General features: G+C 45.5%; 1 protein-coding gene across 11 annotated transcripts; it reads left to right on the top strand.

Annotated features, from left to right (window-relative positions):
- The first annotated feature begins 575 nt into the window (after positions 1-575).
- Positions 576-20955, top strand: mapk8ip3 (mitogen-activated protein kinase 8 interacting protein 3). Of its 11 annotated transcripts, none has more exons than XM_062484855.1 (34): positions 576-1645; positions 3902-4022; positions 4942-5012; positions 5399-5490; positions 5918-5941; positions 6129-6180; positions 6630-6855; positions 7042-7144; positions 7399-7517; positions 7879-7890; positions 8360-8377; positions 9493-9550; positions 9754-9906; positions 10082-10139; positions 10443-10594; positions 10781-10837; positions 11480-11650; positions 11982-12108; positions 12199-12249; positions 12719-12808; positions 13559-13711; positions 13848-14013; positions 14310-14507; positions 14611-14797; positions 15019-15126; positions 15493-15573; positions 15768-15835; positions 16005-16153; positions 16499-16670; positions 16814-16927; positions 17326-17364; positions 18113-18277; positions 18797-18943; positions 19411-20955. In XM_062484855.1, the coding sequence occupies exons 1-34, from the start codon at positions 1340-1342 to the stop codon at positions 19605-19607; spliced, it is 4005 nt and encodes a 1334-aa protein (XP_062340839.1). In that variant the 5' UTR covers positions 576-1339; the 3' UTR covers positions 19608-20955. The 11 variants fall into 11 exon arrangements, with proteins under 11 accessions (XP_062340839.1, XP_062340819.1, XP_062340838.1 ...); XM_062484835.1 differs by having other exon boundaries at positions 11949-12108; XM_062484854.1 differs by having other exon boundaries at positions 6126-6180.
- Positions 20956-21275: the final 320 nt, after the last annotated feature.

Here is a 21275-nt window from a genome sequence, read left to right as displayed (position 1 = left end):
TGTCTTTCTTCTCTGTGGCACTTGGCCCGGCTGAGTGAAACAGTTGTTACTTTAATTTAGAAACTCCTGATGTATCTTAATCCTACACAGGAGAAAGTTTGCTTTATTCAGGCAAGCTATGTCATGTTTGAGAAAAAGTACACTAGCTGGAATAAACTTCACATCCTTATCGCAACCAATAGATCACATGTTCTGACAGCCACTGTTCCGATAGGCTATCTGTGGGCGTCGCAGGACTGTAATAAACACGACCATCATTACATTTGGACCTAATTATAACTAGCTATCAATATTAGTATACATTATGCTACGTTGAAGTTGCACAATTACAATTTATTTAAAAATAAACGTAAATTACGGACAAATATTTTTTTTTAATGTTATTCTAATAAATCCTATTATAACAACTGCTAGCAAGCACAAAATAACATTATGATTTGGAAACACCTATTAACTCGCGATGTCCTTAACAGTGGCACGAGCCCTTACTGACGGGGCGGGGCCATGGGGCGGGGCGCAGCCGCAGTGGGATATCAGTGCCTGAGCTCGAGTTTGCTCACTGCAGACAGCGTGACGTCAGCTGGGATCGGTCAGCTGGCGGCTCCATCTCCAGCAGCAGCAACCAGGCAGCCAGGCATCCAGACAGACAGCCAGCCAGCCAGGCAGGGAGAGCCTCCATACGGGAAAATCATCGCTGCCTCTGGCTCATGCTGGCCGAAGAGAACATCGGAACTAAAATTCATAGTGAAAAGGAGGATTTAAGAGCCAGGGATGGTTGTTGCCGTGTAAAGGTCTCCTTTACATCTAGCCTATTTATCATCCTATTTATTTGTGTATTTATTTATTTATTTTCACCCGAATTTCCTGCCAGTGGTGGCTGGGCCCACAGTTACGACTGTTCAGCGGCAGGTGTAGCCTGTTATTGAGGAAATATTTCACATTCGTTACGTGGTTCCTCCAATGGTCGAAACACGGACCGGTCAAGACCAAAACCGACTGCCCTCGGAACTGGATGCTGCTGTTTAAAGGAGAATTGTAGCCTTGCTTGTCGGCGAAACATCAGATGTGGTTTGAGGAGGGGAGGGGGGATACTTGAATGATAATAGAGGCCTGTATCAGTAAATATGATTAAATATCACACGGTTATGGATAGGAATACGTGTAATGTTACCATTTGAGACGATATGGACTAATGCGGTTGCTAAAATGAGAGTTGGAAACATGGAATAGCCTAATAGAGAGTGACTCAGGTCGGAGTGAATGCCCTTCCCCGTGTTTATTTGATAACCGACTGTCAATGTGATTAGCTCTACATTTGAAATCCGGCATATTTGCCAAAATGATGGAACTTCAAATCGACGAGGTCGTCTACCAAGACGACTACGGGTCTGTGTCGGTGATGTCGGAACGTGTTTCAGGCCTGGCCAATAGCATTTACCGAGAGTTTGAGCGGCTGATCCGCAGTTATGACGAGGAGGTGGTGAAGGAGCTCATGCCACTGGTGGTAAACGTTTTGGAAAATTTAGATTCGGTTCTAACAGAGAACCAGGAGCATGAGGTGGAACTCGAGCTGTTAAAAGAGGACAACGAGCAGCTCATCACACAATACGAGCGCGAGAAAGCGCTGCGGAAACAAGCAGAGGAGGTGAGGAGACTGACGTTTTTATTATCTGTGTACTCTCATGACGTCTGTCCACAATATTCATTGCTTCGTCATGCTTGGGCCTATACTTGCACTTGACAAAACGCAACCATGATAACTATATTGCCAAAGCGGTTAAGACAATGTTATCGTTACCTTGCATGTAAATTCCGTGTGTGGAAAAGAATGGGAAATTGTTGCTATGTGAAACATGAAAATTGCTAATCGGGGTCCTTGGGCATAGACAGGGATGGACTTGGATAAGAAGCAAGAGAAAGTCTGCATCACTGGCCTTGAAAACCTTTGAGCTGGGCAGGTGCAGGGCCTGTGCCTTTGGATTTCTTAATTAATCAGTGACAGCATATCCAGGTCATGAAGCCTATGATCAATAGGCGAACTGGTTGTGAATGACGAATGAATGATTTGATGATTTGATTGTATTTGGGAGAATAATGGGGATGTTTAAGTTGCTGGTATCTTGTGAACTAAAATCAGATGTGTGCTTGGCTGTCTCATAGTCATCCAGCAGCTTGACACAATGCCTGCCAAACAGCTAGAAGCAGATGTCATCTAAAACAGCTCTAAAACAGCTCTAAAACAGCTCTAAAACAGCTCTAAAACAGCTCTAAAACTGTCTTCCTGGCGTCCTGCTGCTGATGGATCCAGCTCTGTCTTCACTCCATCCTGAGACGTCATGGGATAATTAGATACACGAGATACACCCAAAGCACATGTTTTATCCACATTTTGATTCCTTTCTTTGTTGAAAGGTTGATAAGGCACCTTTGGGATCCCTTCTTTCCGCATTATCATATTGATGTATGAATTTATTTAGGTCGTAGGCTGTAGATACCTGGTCATTCAAATATTCAATAACACTAAGCAGAGAGGATGGCTTGAAGTGATCAATGTTCATGCAACATCCACTCTGAAGCCACTTGTGTTGGGCAGGGCTTCATTAGCCAGGGGCTAGGCTCACACTTGCTGTTTTATCAACCTCTTGTGAATCTTTCCTGCTCCTTCTTGATCAACACCATGGTTTGCACTGGTGGATATCTCAGAGTGTTGTAGCTCAGACCACGCTGCTCAGGGATGTGGTGCAAGGAGCTCTACCTCACCTCAGTGAGTTGTGTTGAACAAAAACAACTACAGTTACACAGATATTATACATCGGTCATGACAAATGCATAGCAAAAATGTCTCAGCTCCATTGTAACAAAGTTCTAGAGCCTTCCATCCAGACTGCAAATGTCTGTGCTTCTGGGGCTGCACTGATGTTGCATGTCTGACTGCCAGCTTCAGCTGAAGAACTGGGAGCTGGAATTTGACAAATGGATGAAGCGACTGTTCTAAGATGGTAACGTAGTGGGGGAGGGGAGTGAAAGGGCTGAGAGTCATGGAGAATCAATACCACACAGGACTCTGCTGTTGTAGCTGATTTGGGTTTTGAAACTGAGATGCACAGAGAGGGAAGGAAAGAAAGATAGAGCCAGTGACAAGAAAATAAATATTGAGGGAAACAGATTGAGTGAAAATATGATGAAAATACTGTGACAGAGATGCAGATAAACAGGGTAGAAAGAGGGGTAAATAGCAAGGCCATATTAAATCAACCCTCGTTGGTTTCAAACGAGATAAGAACACAAGATGTGCTGAATCATGTTTCACCTGTGTGGACAACTTTTTGGGGGGGATTCTAAATATATTTCATTAGGAATCTTTTCATCCTGTATTCTGCATTTAAATGTTATTCTCGTGTATGTGTGAGGCACCAGTACTTCTGTCGACTGAGGATTACAAGATTACAACTCTGAAGCCCAGCGGCACCAGAGGAAAAAAGACCCCATTGTAAACAGCTTTGGAAGTTCTGCAGTGGCATTTATTTGCAACTTCATTTTTTGTTTTCTTAAACCTTCCTCTTGAGTATCCTGATCTGACAGCAGATCCACTCCTCTCTGTCTGGCTGCCTGTCCTGCTATACTAACTTGGGGGTGCTTTTCCATTTTGGTGGCAAATAACAAAAAAAAAACATAAAACATACCTTGCTTAATTTCTCAGAATATTTAGGATTGTTTTTGTTACACTGCAGGCACAAACCAATGGTTTTATTGGAATCATGCTTTTTTCTTCAACTTCTTGGATTGTAGTTTCATGCAAGAATGGATACGAATTATTTGTAATATCCACAAGAGTGCTGGAGGTTCAGGGCACTGCTGACAGAGGCCAGGAACAATGTTCATCTCTGTGTTCCTCCCGCAGAAATTTATTGAGTTTGAGGATGCACTGGAGGCTGAGAAGAAAGACCTGCAGAGTCATGTGGACAGCCTGGAACTGCAGGGCAAGCAGCTGGAACTCAAGACCAAGAACTATGCAGACCAGAGTGAGTGCCCATTCTGCTGCACACCTTCATCTCTCTGCTGCACACCTTCATCTCTCTGCTGCACACCTTCATCTCTCTGCTGCACACCTTCATCTCTCTGCTGCACACCTTCATCTCTCTGCTGCACACCTTCATCTCTCTGCTGCACACCTTCATCTCTCTGCTGCACACCTTCATCTCTCTGCTGCACACCTTCATCTCTCTGCTGCACACCTTCATCTCTCTGCTGCACACCTTCATCTCTCTGCTGCACACCTTCATCTCTCTGCTGCACACCTTCATCTCTCTGCTGCACACCTTCATCTCTCTGCTGCACACCTTCATCTCTCTGCTGCACACCTTCATCTCTCTGCTGCACACCTTCATCTCTCTGCTGCACACCACAGCTGGAGCTGAACCCTGACAGCTAATCTACCTTGAAACGTGCTGAAACAGATTGTTCACGTGTTGATCTAAGCATACAATAATGTGTGCGCGCCACTGAAAATGTCTAACATAGTTGCTGTACATGAAAAGCACTGTGTACAGTGTATAGTGTACAGTGCAGTGTATAGTGTACATTGCAGTGTATAGTGTACAGTGCAGTGTATAGTGTACAGTACAGTGTATATTGTAAAGTGTACACTGCAGTGTACAGTACAGTGTATAGTGTACAGTGTACAGTGCAGTGTATAGTGTACAGTGCAGTGTGTAGTGTACAGTACAGTGTAAAGTGTACAGTGCAATGTATAGTGTACCGTGCAGTGTATAGTGTACAGTGCACTGTATAGTGTACAGTACAAGGCAGTGTATAGTGTACAGTACAGTGTATAGTGTACAGTGCAGTACAGTGTATAGTGTACAGTGTACAGTACAGTGTATGGTGTACAGTGTTTGGGGCAGTTGTCATGGTGACTTATGGATGTTGCTTGTCTTGTAGTTAGTCGTCTGGAGGAGCGGGAGTCCGACATGAAGAAGGAGTATAACGCCCTGCACCAGCGGCACACAGAGGTACCTCATATTTATACTGGAAACATTTACTCCTCTCACAGCCAATAGCTCTCCAGGCAGACTGCACAGGCAGACGCAGAGGCAGACTGCACAGGCAGACTGCACAGGCAGACTGCACAGGCAGACTGCACAGGCAGACGCAGAGGCTGACTGCACAGGCAGACTGCACAGGCAGACGCAGAGGGAGACAGCATGGTATACATGAACCATTCTCTTTTAGTTTAAAAATTAAATGTGAAAAACATTACTAGCGGGACTAGCCACCTTTTGACTGTTCTCTGTTTGTCCTCCTCACACCTTCTGCTCATTTCTCCTGCCTCCTCCTGCCTCCCCCTGCCTCCTCCTGCCTCCCCCTGCCTCCTCCTGCCTCCTCCTCCTCCACTCAGATGATTCAGACGTACGTGGAGCACATTGAACGCTCCAAGATGCAGCAGGCAGGAAGCAACAGCCAACCAGAGGGCCCGGGCAGCGCCAAAACGTGACTAAATATTGGATTATTTTCAGTCATCTCGACACATTTCAACTCCAAAATAGATTGATTACCCTTCTAACACTTAAGTTGTATATCTGTATCTGGATGCTTGAACTGGCTATGATTAGTGTAGACATTGTCTTGAACCCCTAGAAGTTCCAGTTCCAGTAACTCCAGCCCTGGGGAAAAGACTGACAGTGTAAAGCACTGTACCCTATCGCAGAGGGTCCACAGATTGAATGAGAAACATGGGGTTTAGGAAACTGATTTTGTGTTGATCAATGTAAATTCCTTTTTAGCCTGTGCTTTCATGTACTGTTACATGCACTTGGCATGTGCTGTGCTGTCTGTCTGTCTCTAACCACCTCTCTGTCTGTCTGTCTCTTTCTAACCACCTCTCTGTCTGTCTCTGGTTGCCATGCTGCCTATGCAGTCATCGCCACACATGGAGGACAAGGTAATCCTCCCTTATAATCAACACCGCCTGTACCTCCCTTTACCTCTAGACTTCCATTACACAAAACAGCAATTCATAGACAGCGTTGGAAAATGTAAATCAGGAACTCCTGAAAATGTAAAAGGAATGTTAATTCTTCTCCTTTTCACATTTGTCCTTTCCTGTTTCCCTTTTTTTTGTCCAGCAGCAAAGCAGAGCGCCCACCGTCGTTGAGCCTGTACCCCAACGGAGAGGGAATGGTACATGAGGCTCTGGGGGGGGAACACACCAAAATAATTTTGTGTTAAGCACAATTTCTGGTTTGTTTTACTAATGAAATGTGGGGGATTGGGAGAGACATCATGACTGTAGCTTCTACAAAAGGATGTCATGACTTCAGCGCTCTATGCCCCCTCAAGTTGATATTGTAGAGCAAGGTTGTTCAATCGTGGTCCTCAGGGGCCACTGTCCTGCATGTTTTAGATGTTTCCCTGCTGCAACACACCTGATTCAAATGAATGGTCATTACCCGGCTTCCACAGAGCTTAATTACCTCCAATTCATTTGAATCAGGTGTGTTGGAGCAGGGAAACATCTAAAACATACAGAACAGTGGACCCTGAGGACCAGGATTGAACATCTCTGCTGTAGAGCAAATAAGTGTAGAGTTCAAACAGGACTTAAACCTTCCTTGTTCCCCGTGCCTCAGGAGGATGGCTCAGAGTCCGACTCGGTGGCAGCCACGCCCAGCAGCACTGGGAGCAAGTCCAACACGCCCACCTCCTCTGTCCCATCAGCCACCGTCACGCCGTCCGAGCTCCACCCACCCTCACAGTTTGACGGGACGCATTCAGGGAACCACAGAAAGAGCGCCAAGCGGCTGAGCAGGAACATGGAGGTGCAAGTTTCTCAGGAAACGAGAAATGTTAGCATTGGTTAGTAAACAACGTTACTGTTTATTGCGGTTCATGGTCACGGTAGTTTCGGATACAAAACCACTACTCAGTCTCCTTACTCAATACATCAAGTAAAACATGAATGAAAATGTGATTTGTCAGCCCCAAAGCAGATGTGCAGTAGAGCCCCGGGTCATTAGTCACGTGCGTTGTCATTGTCCTCAGGTATGGGCAGCAGTGACGAGTGGTCAGAGTTCCAGGAGATCATCGATTCTACCCCTGAGCTGGATATGTGTGTTGACCCCCGTGTTTATGGTGGAGGAAACAGGTATATCCATACATTCTCAACGATACAAGAAACTATGTACGTGTTAGACACTGAATTTCTATCTCTAAATGATCATTAATACGCCTGTGCTATGAAATGGTCCCCAGAGAGGGGATTCAGTTATACTATACAAGCTACTTAAATTCACATCACAAGTACTTTAGTTATTTTGAATGGGTACAGTGGTACATACGTATGAACTGTTTGGTGAACCCTAGTGTTCATTGACCTTTGATTAGTGTTGTCTGTTTCAGTCCTTCACAGGGTATCGTAAATGAGGCTTTTGGCATTAATACCGACTCCCTTTATCACGAGATCAAAGACGCCAAATCGGACATCATTGGAGATGTGGATGCAGGCGCAGAGCTTCTAGGTAATCCAGGAGCCTGGAGCGTTACAGTGTCGCCTGTGTTTGGCCCTGCTGCTGAATGTGTCCCTATTGCAGCTCTGCTCTGCTCCCATCCTCCACCACACCCTGCAGCCTCCAGACAATCATGCCTGCATGATGCACACTATCCCCTGCTGGTTGTTTATTGTTAAAAGGCTGAACATTTTGGGCAGTTTTGATTTAATCCATTTGATTTATTTTATGACAAGTTTGTTAATAGAAGTGGAGCTGCTTTGTGTACTTCACAGTAGACAAAGTTTGGGCCATTCATCCCTGATTAACTGACCCCTGACCCCTGACCCTGTCTGCTTCCTGTTTTCCCTGGTTTTGCTTCTGCTGGACACAGGAGAGTTCTCAGGTGTGTATTTGAGTGACATCCTTACTTTTATGCCTCATTATTATTTATGTATACATTGTGAATATAACCTTTAACACATGCATTGGGAAAAAAATATCTAACTTGTTCTAGAGACCTCTAAATTGACACATTTTTTAAATACCTTTACCGCTAATCTAAATCTAACCAAACTTTTCGTTTCACTGTCTAGTTTTACTATAACTCCATGCATTAGCATCTGTTTATTGCAAAAATAAAAGTCACTTCTAAAGTCAATTTAAAAGTGCCTACTACACATGTATTGACACATTTAAATGGAATTGATCCCAGCCCAGTCTTGAACGCTGAACACATTCTGCTGTGCGTTAGAGAATAACATAGACTAATCAGCATTCTTTTCCCTCTCGTATCTCACCACGTTCCTGACTCTTGTGTTTCCCCTCTGATGGCTCTGTATCACTCACCTTCACTTTCTATTTCTTGCTCCTAGTTCGTGATGATTTCTTCGGTAAGGTACTCCTTGCCTTATTAAAATGACTGCTCATCAATCCATGCTGTGCCTGACTTTAAACTCACATCTTCCCTGTGCTTCTGCCTGTAATGCCATGTCCTCCTCACCTGAGTGATGTCACTCTCCTCCTCACCTGAGTGATGTCACTCTCCTCCTCACCTGAGTGATGTCACTATCCTCCTCACCTGAGTGATGTCACTCTCCTCCTCACCTGAGTGATGTCACTCTCCTCCTCACCTGAGTGATGTCACTCTCCTCCTCACCTGAGTGATGTCACTCTCCTCCTCACCTGAGCTTGCTGCCTGGGAAATGCTTGCTTTTTTTCTTTCCTATTTTGTTATTTTCTTTCCATCTCATGGCACAACGCTAAAGGAAATTAGCTGAGCATGTACTATAATTAATATAACTACATAGTTATTGATGTTTTGACAAATAATAAAAGTCCATAACATCATTCATCAAATTCTTTGTGCCACTTTCAGAAACGTTCTTCCCACTCAATAAACATTCAATATCTTACTGGCCAAACAGAGAAGTTGAATTGGTCCTGTAACCATTATCATAATTTGGAGAAACTGTTAAGTGCCGTACACAGCAGTCAGTTAGCCTATAATAAGCAGATAGCTTAGTGGTAATGGGTTACCCATACAGGGAGGAGTGTGTGTGTGTGTGTGTGTGTGTGTGTGTGTGTGTGTGTGTGTGTGCGTGTGTGTGTTGTGTTAAATCACAAAGGTTTGCAGTTACCCGCCTGGACAGCTTATCTGTGTTTTTCTTTGCAGATGATACCATTTTGAAGTTTAATGTTTGCATTTCATTCAAGGCAATGCTTGCATGGAAACATTTACATAAGTGTAACACAACTTTTATCACATGCTTTAAAACATTGCAAATAATAATTTGTCATAAAATTATTGCATCGCTAATTTCCTAAAAGCTGCGTACATCATGGCCTGAGTGAACGGCACAAAGGCTGAATTGTTTGCATTCACATACTACACTGCTGAAGGGGAAAGTTAATTGAAATTTATTTACATAAAATGTTTGTACATTAGCATAAAGAGTATATTGTTTGTGTTTTGTTTATGCTAAGTACAGTATTACTGCTCTGACAGGGATGGGTAAGGAGGTGGAGAATCTTCTAACCGAAAACAAACAGCTCTTGGAGACCAAGTAAGCGTGTGTGTGCATGTGTGTGCGTGTGTGTGCGTGCGTGTGTGTGTGTGCATGTGTGTGCGTGCGTGTGTGTGTGTGTAAGGGTTACAACCAGCTTCCTGCTATCTGTGACCTTAAGTCTCTGTAATATTTGTAAAATGTGAAACTCATCTTGATCTCTGAGGAATATTCTCCTTTTCATTAACTCCTTTCTTCATCAGAAATGCTCTCAACATAGTGAAGAATGACCTTATTGCCAAAGTGGACGAGCTCTCAGGAGACCAGGAGGTCCTGAGAGAGGAGCTGGAGGCAGTGAGGCTGTCCAAGAACAAAGTGGACACCCGGGTCAAAGAGCTGGAGGAGGAGCTGAAGAGGTGAGCATGTATTCTCCCCCTCTGTGGGCAAGTCAAATCTGATTGGTCGTCTGAGGTTGATAAGTCACACCATTTTATTGAGTGGTTAACGTATCTTGGTGGTCTGAAGTAACAAAACAAAATACTTTTCCACTGTCTACAAGTTTACATTTTCATCCTGCTACATGTTCTCCAGGTTGAGAGCAGAAGCTCTTGGGGCGTCTCAAGATTCTAAGGATGAAGGTGGCGAAGACGTAAGAGTCTAGGATTTTACATTTTGTGCAAAAACAGTCGATGAACTTTACTCATGTTCATCCAGGCTGTGGTAGATATTGTCATGTTCATCCAGGCTGTGGTAGATATTGTCATGTTCATCCAGGCTGTGGTAGATATTGTCATGTTCATCCAGGCTGTGGTAGATATTGTCATGTTCATCCAGGCTGTGGTAGATATTGTCATGTTCATCCAGGCTGTGGTAGATATTGTCATGTTCATCCAGGCTGTGGTAGATATTAAAGGTTGGCAGGAGTGTTGAGGCTGCTGTCTTCCTCCGGCAGTTGTCGTCCCCGATGCAGGACGGAGACGTGAGCATGACTCAGCGCAGGCGCTTCACCCGGGTGGAGATGGCCCGTGTCCTGATGGAGAGGAACCAGTACAAAGAGAGACTGATGGAACTGCAGGAGGCCGTGCGCTGGACAGAGATGATCAGGTGAGAAGAAAAGAGAAAGAAAAGGTAAACGAGTAATAAAGGTTAATGATGAATAAATAAACTTCCCCAGTTTTAGTGTTAACATACTAAGATTGCAAAAATCTTCCATCACTGACCACACTCCAAAATGCTCACTTTAGTACTTGCTTCCTCACTAATACATAACTTCTTGTTTTCTTTTTTTAGGGCATCCAGGGAAAGTCCACAAATACAAGAGAAGAAGAAGTCCACCATCTGGCAGTTGTAAGTTGTCTTCTCAATCTTAACACAGACACCTGAACCTGACACACCTGAACCTGACACACCTGAACCTGACACACCTGAACCTGACACACCTGAACCTGAGGGCCCCAATCCCACTTATCTTTATGAAGTTTTTATGAAGAGGGGGAGTCAGGTGGCTGAGCGGTTAGGGAGTCAGGCTAGTAATCTGAAGGTTACCGGTTCGATTCCCGGCTGTGAAAAATGATGTTGTGTCCTTGGGCAAGGCACTTCACCCTACTTTCCTCGGGGGGAATGTCCCTGTACTTACTGTAAGTCGCTCTGGGTAAGAGCGTCTGCTAAATGACTAAATGTGAAATGTAAACGTAAGTTCATCAACCAGTGATCTGTGTGTGCTGGACTGTCCTCCTCTAGAGTAGGATATGGGGTTCAGGATAGTACCAGGTGGATCCTGTTCTCAGCGAGCAGATATTGTTGTCTAAAAATTATGTTTTTAGAACAAGACGTACACAGATTTAGGCATTAATTGGGTTGCAACATTTATTTTCAGTATATTAACAGAGTGTCTTGTCCTGAACCCCATATCTCTTAAACCCATTACTGTCTTTTGAGGGAACTGTGTTATATGTCCCCCATGTCTGACCTTTTCCTTCTTCTCTCCAGCTTTGCTCGTCTGTTCAGCTCCTCAGCCAGCCCTCCTCCAGTCAAGCGGCCCTACTACAGCGTGAACATCCACTACAAGTCCCCCTCCCCAGCAGGGTTCCCCCAGAGGCGCAGCCACACCATGTGCCAGATATCCACATCAAACCGCACCCTCGAGTTCTTCCCTGAAGAGTAAGACGATCTGGCTGCCACCTGAGTCTACATAGATTCACCTAGAGATTAATTTACAGTTTTTATGATTGACTGCATTCAACTACTCCCTACACGATTATAAATCAGTTTTGAGTGTTTACTAAAGTATCATTCTGGTTAAAGAGTTTTACATGAGTAGGAATATGATGTCCATTTGTTGCTCAGACTGATAGGCTGTAATGCGGCTATGTGGCTAAGATCCTACTTTCTGCTGTCTCATCTCTCACTCCCCCTTTCTCTCTAACACTGTCGCTTCTCCCTGGTCTCTCTGCTCCAGACTGGCCAGTAATGGTGTTGCGTCTCTTCTCAGCGACTCAGCGCTGTCTGTCCGCAGGGAGCAGCGACGGGAACAGTACCGGCAGGTCCGCGAGCACATGCGCCGTGATGACGGCATCATGCAGGCATGTGGCTGGAGTGTGCCCCCGCGCTTCAAACAGGTACCTCACCAGTTCTAGTAGAACATTTTAGTTTCTTTACTGCGGATCATTTGAAAGTGGCAGGTGTTCTAACTCTCAGCTCTCCTCCAGACGGGATCTCAGATGGACAGCGCTCCTGATGGCCCCCTGAAGAGGCAGCAGGTATGAGACTGAGGCTCAGCACGCGCTGGTCTGACTCTCCATCCTGGCACTGAAGCTACAATAACAAAATTATACACATCACAATGAAATACATCATTAAGGTTACCACAGACAGCACACATCTACATTTTTATTAACTTTGTATACGAGCAGCTGAGATATGTACTGATGTACCCTTTTGTCCAATGAAATAATCTGGACAGTAGTTACTGAAGGGACCTGGAGAGGCGCCTACATGTGGTCAGTATAGACGCATGTCGGCACTTCCTGTCTGTCTCTGAGCTGCTTCCTGCTTCCAGCTCCACTGGGATCCACTGGGATCTCTGATCTCTTTCATTTACGTCACATTGTGCTGCGAAGCAGCGTGATGGAAGTCCTCTAAGTTGGTAATGGATGCCGTAGCAGCGTCTTACTAAACAGGAGAGCGAAACAGGGATTGTCCATGTTCTGACTCAGACTGTCTTTACAGGCACCCAACGAGAAGGAGGACAACAGAATGAAAAATGTTCCTGTTCCTGTGTACTGTCGCCCCCTGGTGGAGAAAGATCCAAACAGGAAGGTAAATGCAAGGGCCTGGATACATTTTACTAGCCTGGTCCTAACCAGACTCTCGTACATTGCATTTGTACAGAGAGTCTGGCCTCGCTCCATTGACAAGCGTTGACTTCCTTGTAGGCGGGTACTCTGTTGAAGTTTAAAACTATTGGATCTGCCCAGAGCCACTCTGATCTGCCATAACCAATTGCTAGCGTTCGCCTTAGCCAATTCCTTCACCACTACTGTAACGGAGCTAGCTGCCGTAGCTGGAAAATCAAACTGTTCCCGAACCCCGTGGGCAGGAGGGCCACAACATCATGGCCACCAACAAAACTCAGCAAAACTTGTTCTTGCTCCGGCTTTAGCTGTTGGATATTCGGCAGCGTTGCCACAACGGACCGAATGGATTTGCTCGCATCTTTCTCTGCCGCCATTACGGAACTACAACACAAACTAGCGCACGACATCAACGTCATCGTTCTCAGCCACTCCCTCTGTTCGCTGATTCGCCGGTAGAAAATCAACCTGAATAATCTGACTTACGTACCTCATGGCCAGACCTATGTACAGAAGCAAAAATAGCGGGATCTGTGACAGAAATGAGCGGAAGTACGTAGGAGGGCAGAGCCAGGCTAACATTTTAGGTGACAAATGACAAAATAACACATTTAGCATAATACATCATTATTTTTATAAATCCACTCCTACGTGTGTATTTCCTGTGTGTGTGTGTGGTGTGTGTGTGTGTGTGTGTGGCGTGTGGCGTTTGTAGCTGTGGTGTGCGGCAGGGGTGGACCTGTCAGGATGGAAGGCCTGCCCTCAGGGTGCTGACTCAGCTAAAACAGCAGCAACCACCACTGACCCTCTGACCACGGAAGAGGACGGAGAGAGCAAAAGTATCCAGAGCTCCCCAGAAAAGAGGAAGGTATAAGCACCATGAACCTGCCCCCTCCCCCCCCCACGCACACACACACACACACAGTAAAACTCTGTTTGTCTTTCCTAGCTCATGTTTTGCACCATCTCTCCTTTTCCTCCCTCTCCATGGGACTCCCTCCCAGCCGAGGGAGCTCCATGAGATAGACACCATGAGCAGCCGAGTGTGGATTCTGACCAGTACTCACTCTGCTAGTAAAGTTGTCATCATCGATGCCAATCAGCCAGGTTCACTGGTGGACCAGTTCAACGTCTGCAATGCCCATGTGCTCTGCATCTCCAGTGTGCCTGGTTAGTATGATAGTATGACCTCCATGTGACCTCCATGAGACCGGCACAACTGTGCAGAATGTTATGTACTGTGCAGAATGTTATGTACTGTGCAGAATGTTATGTACTGTGCAGAATGTTATGTACTGTGCAGAATGTTATGTACTGTGCAGAATGTTATGTACTGTGTGAAGTTTATGGATGCTTTTTTTGGGGGGGGGTATTTATATATGTACAATGTTGTGACATCTCTGTGTGTGTGTGTGTGTGTGTGTGTGTGTGTGTGGGTGTGTGGGTGTGTGGGTGTGTTTGGCTAGCTGCCAGCGAGAGTGACTACCCTGCAGGGGAGATAGTTCTAGATCCTGGAGAGCTGGTGGGAGGTGGTGGTGAGGAGACTGGTGGGGTGGAAGGCATGCTAGCAGGCATCACTCTGGTGGGCTGTGCCACCAACTGCAGCGTTGTCCGCAGCAACTGCTCTTCACGCACTGACACTCCCATACTAGACAAAGGACAAGGTAAGCCTCTTACTTAAGTATTGTGTAATGATGTGCTAAATTGTGGAACCTGTCAGGTGTCACCTGGTTTCTAAAGAAAATGAAATGACTGTCTGTCTTTCAGCCCCCATGTCCGCTCCGGTCAGACTGCCCCCTGCGCAGTCTGCTGAAGAAGCCACTGAGGCCACCGAGGTCCCTGAAGCTGCCGTCAGCGAGAGCGCAGGCGTCTCCGGCCCCCCAGGGCCCTTCACCGAGCACGTGTTCACAGACCCTCAGCCCAGGATGCCGGACGCTGGTGGTCAATATGAACAGTAAGACATCACACACTTTACTGATAATGGTATTGAAAGGCTTTTATTAGTTGGAAGTAAAGTATTTTAGCAATAAGGCAAGAGACTGTAATGTATCCTCAATATATGGAGTTATGCAAAAGCAGAATTAGACATTTAAAAGCATTATCAAGTTGGAAGAGATGTAGATTTAGTTGTACTAGTTATCTATAAGATGGTGTGATGAGTGTGTGCCGCCCCAGGTGTGCAGGTCTGCCCTCCCAGCCCGCAGACAGCGAGGACAGCAGTGAAGACCCTGGCGCCTGCTCCAGTGGCGCTCCCACCATGTGGCTGGGAGCCCAGAACGGCTGGTGGGTCTCTCCCTGAGCACGGCCTCCACAACATCAAGCTCTGTCTGTCTCTGTGGTTGGGAAGAAGGTTTTAGCCATGTCCCTTGAAATACCTACATGTTTTGACCACTAGAAACAAACTATTGTTTATCCAAAAATATTTTCAAGAATTGGTGGCCAAAGAGTCAGTCTAAATCTGTGAGCTGGTTACATGTCATCTCATCCACGTAGTGTAATTATAGACAGGTTGGTGTAATTATAGACAGTTATTCTCTAAATCAGGATTGCAGCTGTGTTAGACATTCATATGGTTTTAATTTAATATTAGCGATATTGGCAGAATGTACAGATTAGTAGTTCCCTACCTAACTGACAGTCTCCCTCAAGGCTTTACGTCCACTCTGCAGTGGCCAGCTGGAAGAAATGTCTCCACTCCATCAAACTAAAAGACTCAGTGCTCAGTCTAGTGTAAGTGCCCTTTATACTGACACTAATGGAAGCCTTGCTGTGTGTGTGTGTGTGTGTAAGGGGGGGGGGGGGGGGGCAAGTCCCCTCTTGCCTGGCATCGCCAGACCAATTGGCAAATATGTAATTGTCAGGAACCTCTCAGTTTCATGCTCTCTCTCCCCCCTCTCTCTTCCTGTGTGTGCCTTGTCCTGAAGGCATGTAAAGGGCCGTGTCCTCGTGGCGCTGGCCGATGGAACACTGGCCATCTTCCACAGATCTGAGGGTATGGAAGCCTTGTCACTTCTTTGATATGTTCTACCATAGTTTTCAAGTAGTTTGTGGTGATCATTTTTATGTATGTTTATGGCATGAAAGTGGCATGAAAGTGGCAAAACTGGTTAGTGGACATACCTACCAGACTGCAATACTGGAATCAATGTGTGTGTTTCCAGACGGTCAGTGGGATCTTTCCAACTATCACCTGATGGATCTGGGACGACCGCACCACTCCATCCGCTGCATGGCTGTGGTCCACGACAAGGTGTGGTGTGGCTACAAGAACAAGATCCACGTCATCCAGCCCAAGAGCATGCAGATCGAGGTGGGGCACCGCCACGCACAACTCACAGCCTTACTGGTTTGAGTTTGGGGGAAATTGGGTGTAACCCTACGAGTGGAGGAACACTCAGGGTGGAGAGGAGGGAACTCTCCGGAGCAAAGTCGAGGTGTAGAGCTAGATTGTGATAGAAACTTTGTACTATTTTTACAGAAAATGTGTTACTGTATTTTTTAAGAGAAATCAAAAGACATTCATCAAGATCTTCATTCCTAGAACATAGCACACAGAAAATGATGTATTGTGTTGGTCAAAAGAATGTCTCTCGAATTTGTCAACAGTAAACTCTTGTATGAGCCGTCTCTTCCACCTCTCATCCCTCTCTGGCAGAAGTCCTTTGATGCTCACCCTCGGAGGGAAAGCCAGGTCCGGCAGCTGGCCTGGCTTGGTGACGGAGTCTGGGTCTCCATCAGACTGGACTCCACCCTGCGCCTCTACCACGCTCTCACACACCAACACCTCCAGGATGTCGACATTGAACCCTACGTCAGCAAGATGCTTGGTAAAATACCCACAAATCACCATGATCTTCAAAACCTTACTTTCTGCTCTGTTCAAAGAATATGTCTACAGGAAAATTGTCACTGTCATTGTCAATTGTTCAAAAAGTCATGTGAACTATTCTCTCTTTCTCTTATTTGGCAGGTACGGGGAAATTGGGTTTCTCATTTGTGCGAATTACAGCACTTTTAATTGGAGGAAATCGTCTTTGGGTGGGCACTGGAAATGGCGTGGTCATCTCTATCCCACTGACTGAGAGTAAGTAAACACAGCACTCAGACACACAGCAGCGCTGCACATCTCAGGCCTGTGTCACATGACACAGGGGGGGGCTGACTGGCACCAGGCCTCCCCCCAGGCTGTGCGCTCGGGGTACCACAAACATGTCAAAATGTCAAAATTAAACGTAAAACACGATTTTCGAAGCGTGTCTGTGTGTGTGTCCGGTTCCAAATTCTCATCGTAGTGTATGTCCACCTCACACTCAAACCTCTCCTTTTGTCTTCGTGCCTCTCTCTCTGTCCGCTGCTTTTCATCTCAGTTGTTTTTGTCTGTTTTCATTTGTTTCTTGATCTGTATCTTCCTTTTCTATTTGTGATGGTTCTTGTCCTGACGTGTGTCTCCTCCCTCTCCTGCTGCTTGTCTCCCTCCTGTAGCCGTAGTCCTTCACCGGGGACAGCTCCTGGGGTTGAGGGGTAAGTGGGGGCTTTCCGTGTCCTGCAGTTGTCCCATGCCTGCACCTGCCTGCCTCCTGTCCCTTCGACGTGGGGTTTCATCATAGTTCCCATTTGACCTCCTCCTAAAGCTTAGGAGGCTTTAGGTTGGTTTGGGGTGATCTGTGGGCTGCAGTGAAGCCCTTTGTCACAGTAGTTGTAAAAAGAGCTATGCATAGAAAACTAATTGGAAGCAATTTTCATTGTTACATTTTATTCATTAAGCAAGTGCTTTTATCCGAAGTGACATACAAATAGTGCATACAGAATAGCAGTGTAGCAGATATTTAAGGATCACAAGTGCAGAGTTTTAACCTTGGTTAGAGCCAAGGAACAACAATAACATCTCAACTACAATATTTCTACAGTATAGTGCAACAAAAACAGCATCATATCATAAGTCCAAAATCATGAAACAGTTTCATGGTGCAGTCAGATCACCAGACACAACAGGATCCCTGCTAAAGGACAGGTTTCACAGGTGCACACAGGTCCTTTTATACAAATATACTCAAATAATTTGATGTCTTATTTTGGGTTTCAGTGTTTTCTGTCTTGCATGTCTCTAATGGTGAAGTTGATATCCGTTTTCTACTTGAGTTGACGTCCACGTTTGCAGTGATTAGTGGCCTGCCAGTGCTAGTCCTGTACTGTGGGATCTGCCAGTGCTTATAGATATGAATGCTCAGGTCTGACAGCCCAATAGTTGAAAGACATTTGACTCTTACAGCCAACAAGGTGTCTCCCACGTCGTCCGGGGGGGTGATCCATGTGTACGCGGACGACAGCGCGGAGAAGAGCAGTGGCAGCTTCATCCCGTACTGCTCCATGGCTCAGGCTCAGCTCTGCTTCCATGGACACCGGGATGCCGTCAAGTTCTTTGTTTCTGTGCCAGGTTAGTAGCTAGGAGACCCACTCTGGGGCCTCTACATGCAGGAGACCCACTCTGGGGCCTCTACATGCAGGAGACCCACTCTGGGGCCTCTACATGCAGGAGACCCACTCTGGGGCCTCTACATGCAGGAGACCCACTCTGGGGCCTCTACATGCAGGAGACCCACTCTGGGGCCTCTACATGCAGGAGACCCACTCTGGGGCCTCTACATGCAGGAGACCCACTCTGGGGCCTCTACATGCAGTGTTGTGTCCGTGTCTGACTCATCTCTGTTACTATGGTTATGGTTACTATGGTTAGGTTTCATCATCTTATAGCCATCACACCATGTGTAATGTGTGTATCAAGGTGCTTAATGTAACATTTTACTGTTTAAGGTACCAAAGTCTAAACTTAAGCTGCTCTCTAATTGAATTAAACATGTTTATTTTTGTATCATAACTGGTATTGTTAAACCTTAACTCCTAAGACCTAACACTTCATCCTTACCTGTTTTCATCCAACCCTGTTTTCTGTCAGGAAATGTGTTAGCCACCTTGAACGGCAGTGTATTGGACAGCCCATCAGAGGGCCAGGGCTCCGCAGCGCCGCCAGACACGGAGATGCAGAGCGTGCAGAACGTCCTGGTGCTCAGTGGAGGAGAGGGATACATTGACTTCCGTATCGGTATGAAGCAGAAGCACACAGGCACTCACACCCTCTCTGACTGGGCGCTAGTCTCCCGCTCCAAGACTCCCACACACACAGTAGCTAGATAGGCACATAACATTAAAAGTCTTGATGGTACAATTTTCTCATGAATTAGAACGTTTTCCAAGCACAATTTGTTGCTGTTGATATTTGAGGCAGTTTTTTCACCTTTTGTTTCCTGTTTCCGAAACTTTTCTTCTCCAGGCCAGCTTGATAGAACATGTTGTTAGAAAAATAACATGATGAAGGTCATACCTTTTGTCATTTACTATTGCAAATACTTTTGGGGTGCACACTTATCCAGACCATTTAAACAAACAAAAAATGGGTTATTCCAGTAGTGCCAACTTAAGATAAATCTGTTATTCACCAATGCTTTGATGTAATTGACCTGTTTTGGTAAGTGTAACGGTTTTGTCCTAATAGCTCTGTCTTTATTACAGGTGATGGTGAGGATGATGAGACGGAGGAAGGCGAGGGTGGAGGCCCACAGGGTGGAGGCCCACAGGGTGGAGGCCCACAGGGTGGAGGCCCACAGGGTGGAGGCCCACAGGGTGGAGGCCAGCAGGTGAAGCCTGCCTTGTGCAAAGCTGAGCGCAGTCACATCATCGTGTGGCAGGTGTCTTATGTACCTGAGTAATGCCAAGGCCAACTGAAATAACTCCGCCCCTGAACCTCTTCATCACCATGGAAACCCTTGACTCAAATCTTTAAAGCTACTCTCCCTCCTCTTCCTGCCTCCTGTCATAAAACTGTTCCCCATATGTTCTCCAGGTTCTGTAACTACCCTTGTGACTACCCCTCACCCTCACATCCAGCCTTGTGACCCTTTAGTTCCTCGACCTTCCATAATACCGTGAATATAACCCCGCCTCGCTCTTAGCCCTGTTATTGTAAGTATCTCCATGAACCTTTATTACCCCCCCTGCACTATATCTACTCCATGGAGCTTGTATCTGCCCTGTAAGTACATCATGTCGCCTGTATTGGTCTAATAGTACACTGCATCTTCCCCAAAGCTACCCTGTTGTGCCTCAAGTTATCCTTCCCTCAGTTGAAACTCTTTGTCCAATGACATGTCTGTACCTAGGACAGGCCTCATTCTCTGGCCTCCTTTATATTCTACCAACTGACTAAAGTACAGAAACCTAAAGGAGTTCACTGGCAGATGATGCATCTTATTCCAAAGCCTCCATGAATCCTTATTTAATCTGTTTAAACTCTAACACCTGAGTCCACCCAGTCTCCCAGCCAGCTCACAGCTCAGTTTATTTCTCCAGCCAAGACAGCTGATTGGTTAATCAACTTTGGAGACAGGCAGCTGATTGATGAGATGTATTCCAATACAGGCAGCTCATTGGTTTGAACAAGGTAAAGACGCCACATGATCAGGAGAGGTCAGTGTAGGAACACGCATGAGGCCAGGATAATCAAATGTACAACAACCAACTCTTTTAAGGACATTTTGGGGGGTGTGGATGTGTTTGTATGTGTGTGTACAGTTTAGTTTTTTTTTCATTGAATTCTGCAGTAAGTAGTGATCAAGGACCAGTACATGATGAGTTGATTCCATTCTATATGTTCATTTAGTTAAACAGCCAAAACACTGGATTTACAGCTAATTGGTAGGAGCAACATTTTATTTAGGCAATCACAACTCCAGTACCTTGTAAATAAAGCCAAAAATGTTTTAAGCAAAGGCAGACATCTTTGAGCTGTGAGCTGATTGGCTCATAACTTATAACCCCCACCACACATACATGATCCACTGTACCCAAGCTGAAAGCTGGACAATGAGTTTTGTGAACGGTCGTCTGGTTTGAGTGACAGATGTCACAGACAAATCTGTAAATCTATATAGATTATAGAAATGGTCACATTCATGATGCCCCCCCTGTTCAGTATGTAACTCATGTTGATCTCTTCTGTGTGAACTACATATTAAATATATTTGCGTGCTAAAAACATACATAAATGTAATCTTGAGATTTTGCGTTGCAATGTTTTTTGTTCAGAATCTGGGAGTATGTAATAGAATGCAGATGCTTTTCTCCAAAGCGACATGCATATAGAAAGATTGTATGGACCCGAGTATATATGACCACATTCAAGACTCAAGACAGAGGTACAGCTAAACTCAGAGCATAATATTAGACCTGAGCCTGGATATCAATGCCTTGTTTGACTGGTTGAAATGCACTAGACAATTTTACACATTCTAGGACTCATTTGAACCATTTAGGTAAAAAGACATCTGATTATTTGAGGCTCCTCTATGGGTCCATGCCCTGCAGTCCTTGCACGTGTG

This window comes from Osmerus eperlanus, chromosome 2, assembly GCF_963692335.1.
Source record: "Osmerus eperlanus chromosome 2, fOsmEpe2.1, whole genome shotgun sequence".
In the NCBI taxonomy this organism is placed as follows: domain Eukaryota; kingdom Metazoa; phylum Chordata; class Actinopteri; order Osmeriformes; family Osmeridae; genus Osmerus; species Osmerus eperlanus.
This window is presented reverse-complemented; position numbering and strand designations above follow the sequence as displayed.

Excerpts from the sequence above, each read along its gene's own strand:
- mapk8ip3 (XM_062484830.1), top strand. The coding sequence starts at position 1,340 with ATGATGGAACTTCAAATCGACGAGGTCGTCTACCAAGACGACTACGGG. Across the intron at positions 5,491-5,917 it reads GGCCCGGGCAGCGCCAAAAC|TCATCGCCACACATGGAGGA; the intron begins GTGACTAAATAT and ends CTGCCTATGCAG. Across the intron at positions 15,127-15,492 it reads CTGGGAGCCCAGAACGGCTG|GCTTTACGTCCACTCTGCAG; the intron begins GTGGGTCTCTCC and ends GTCTCCCTCAAG.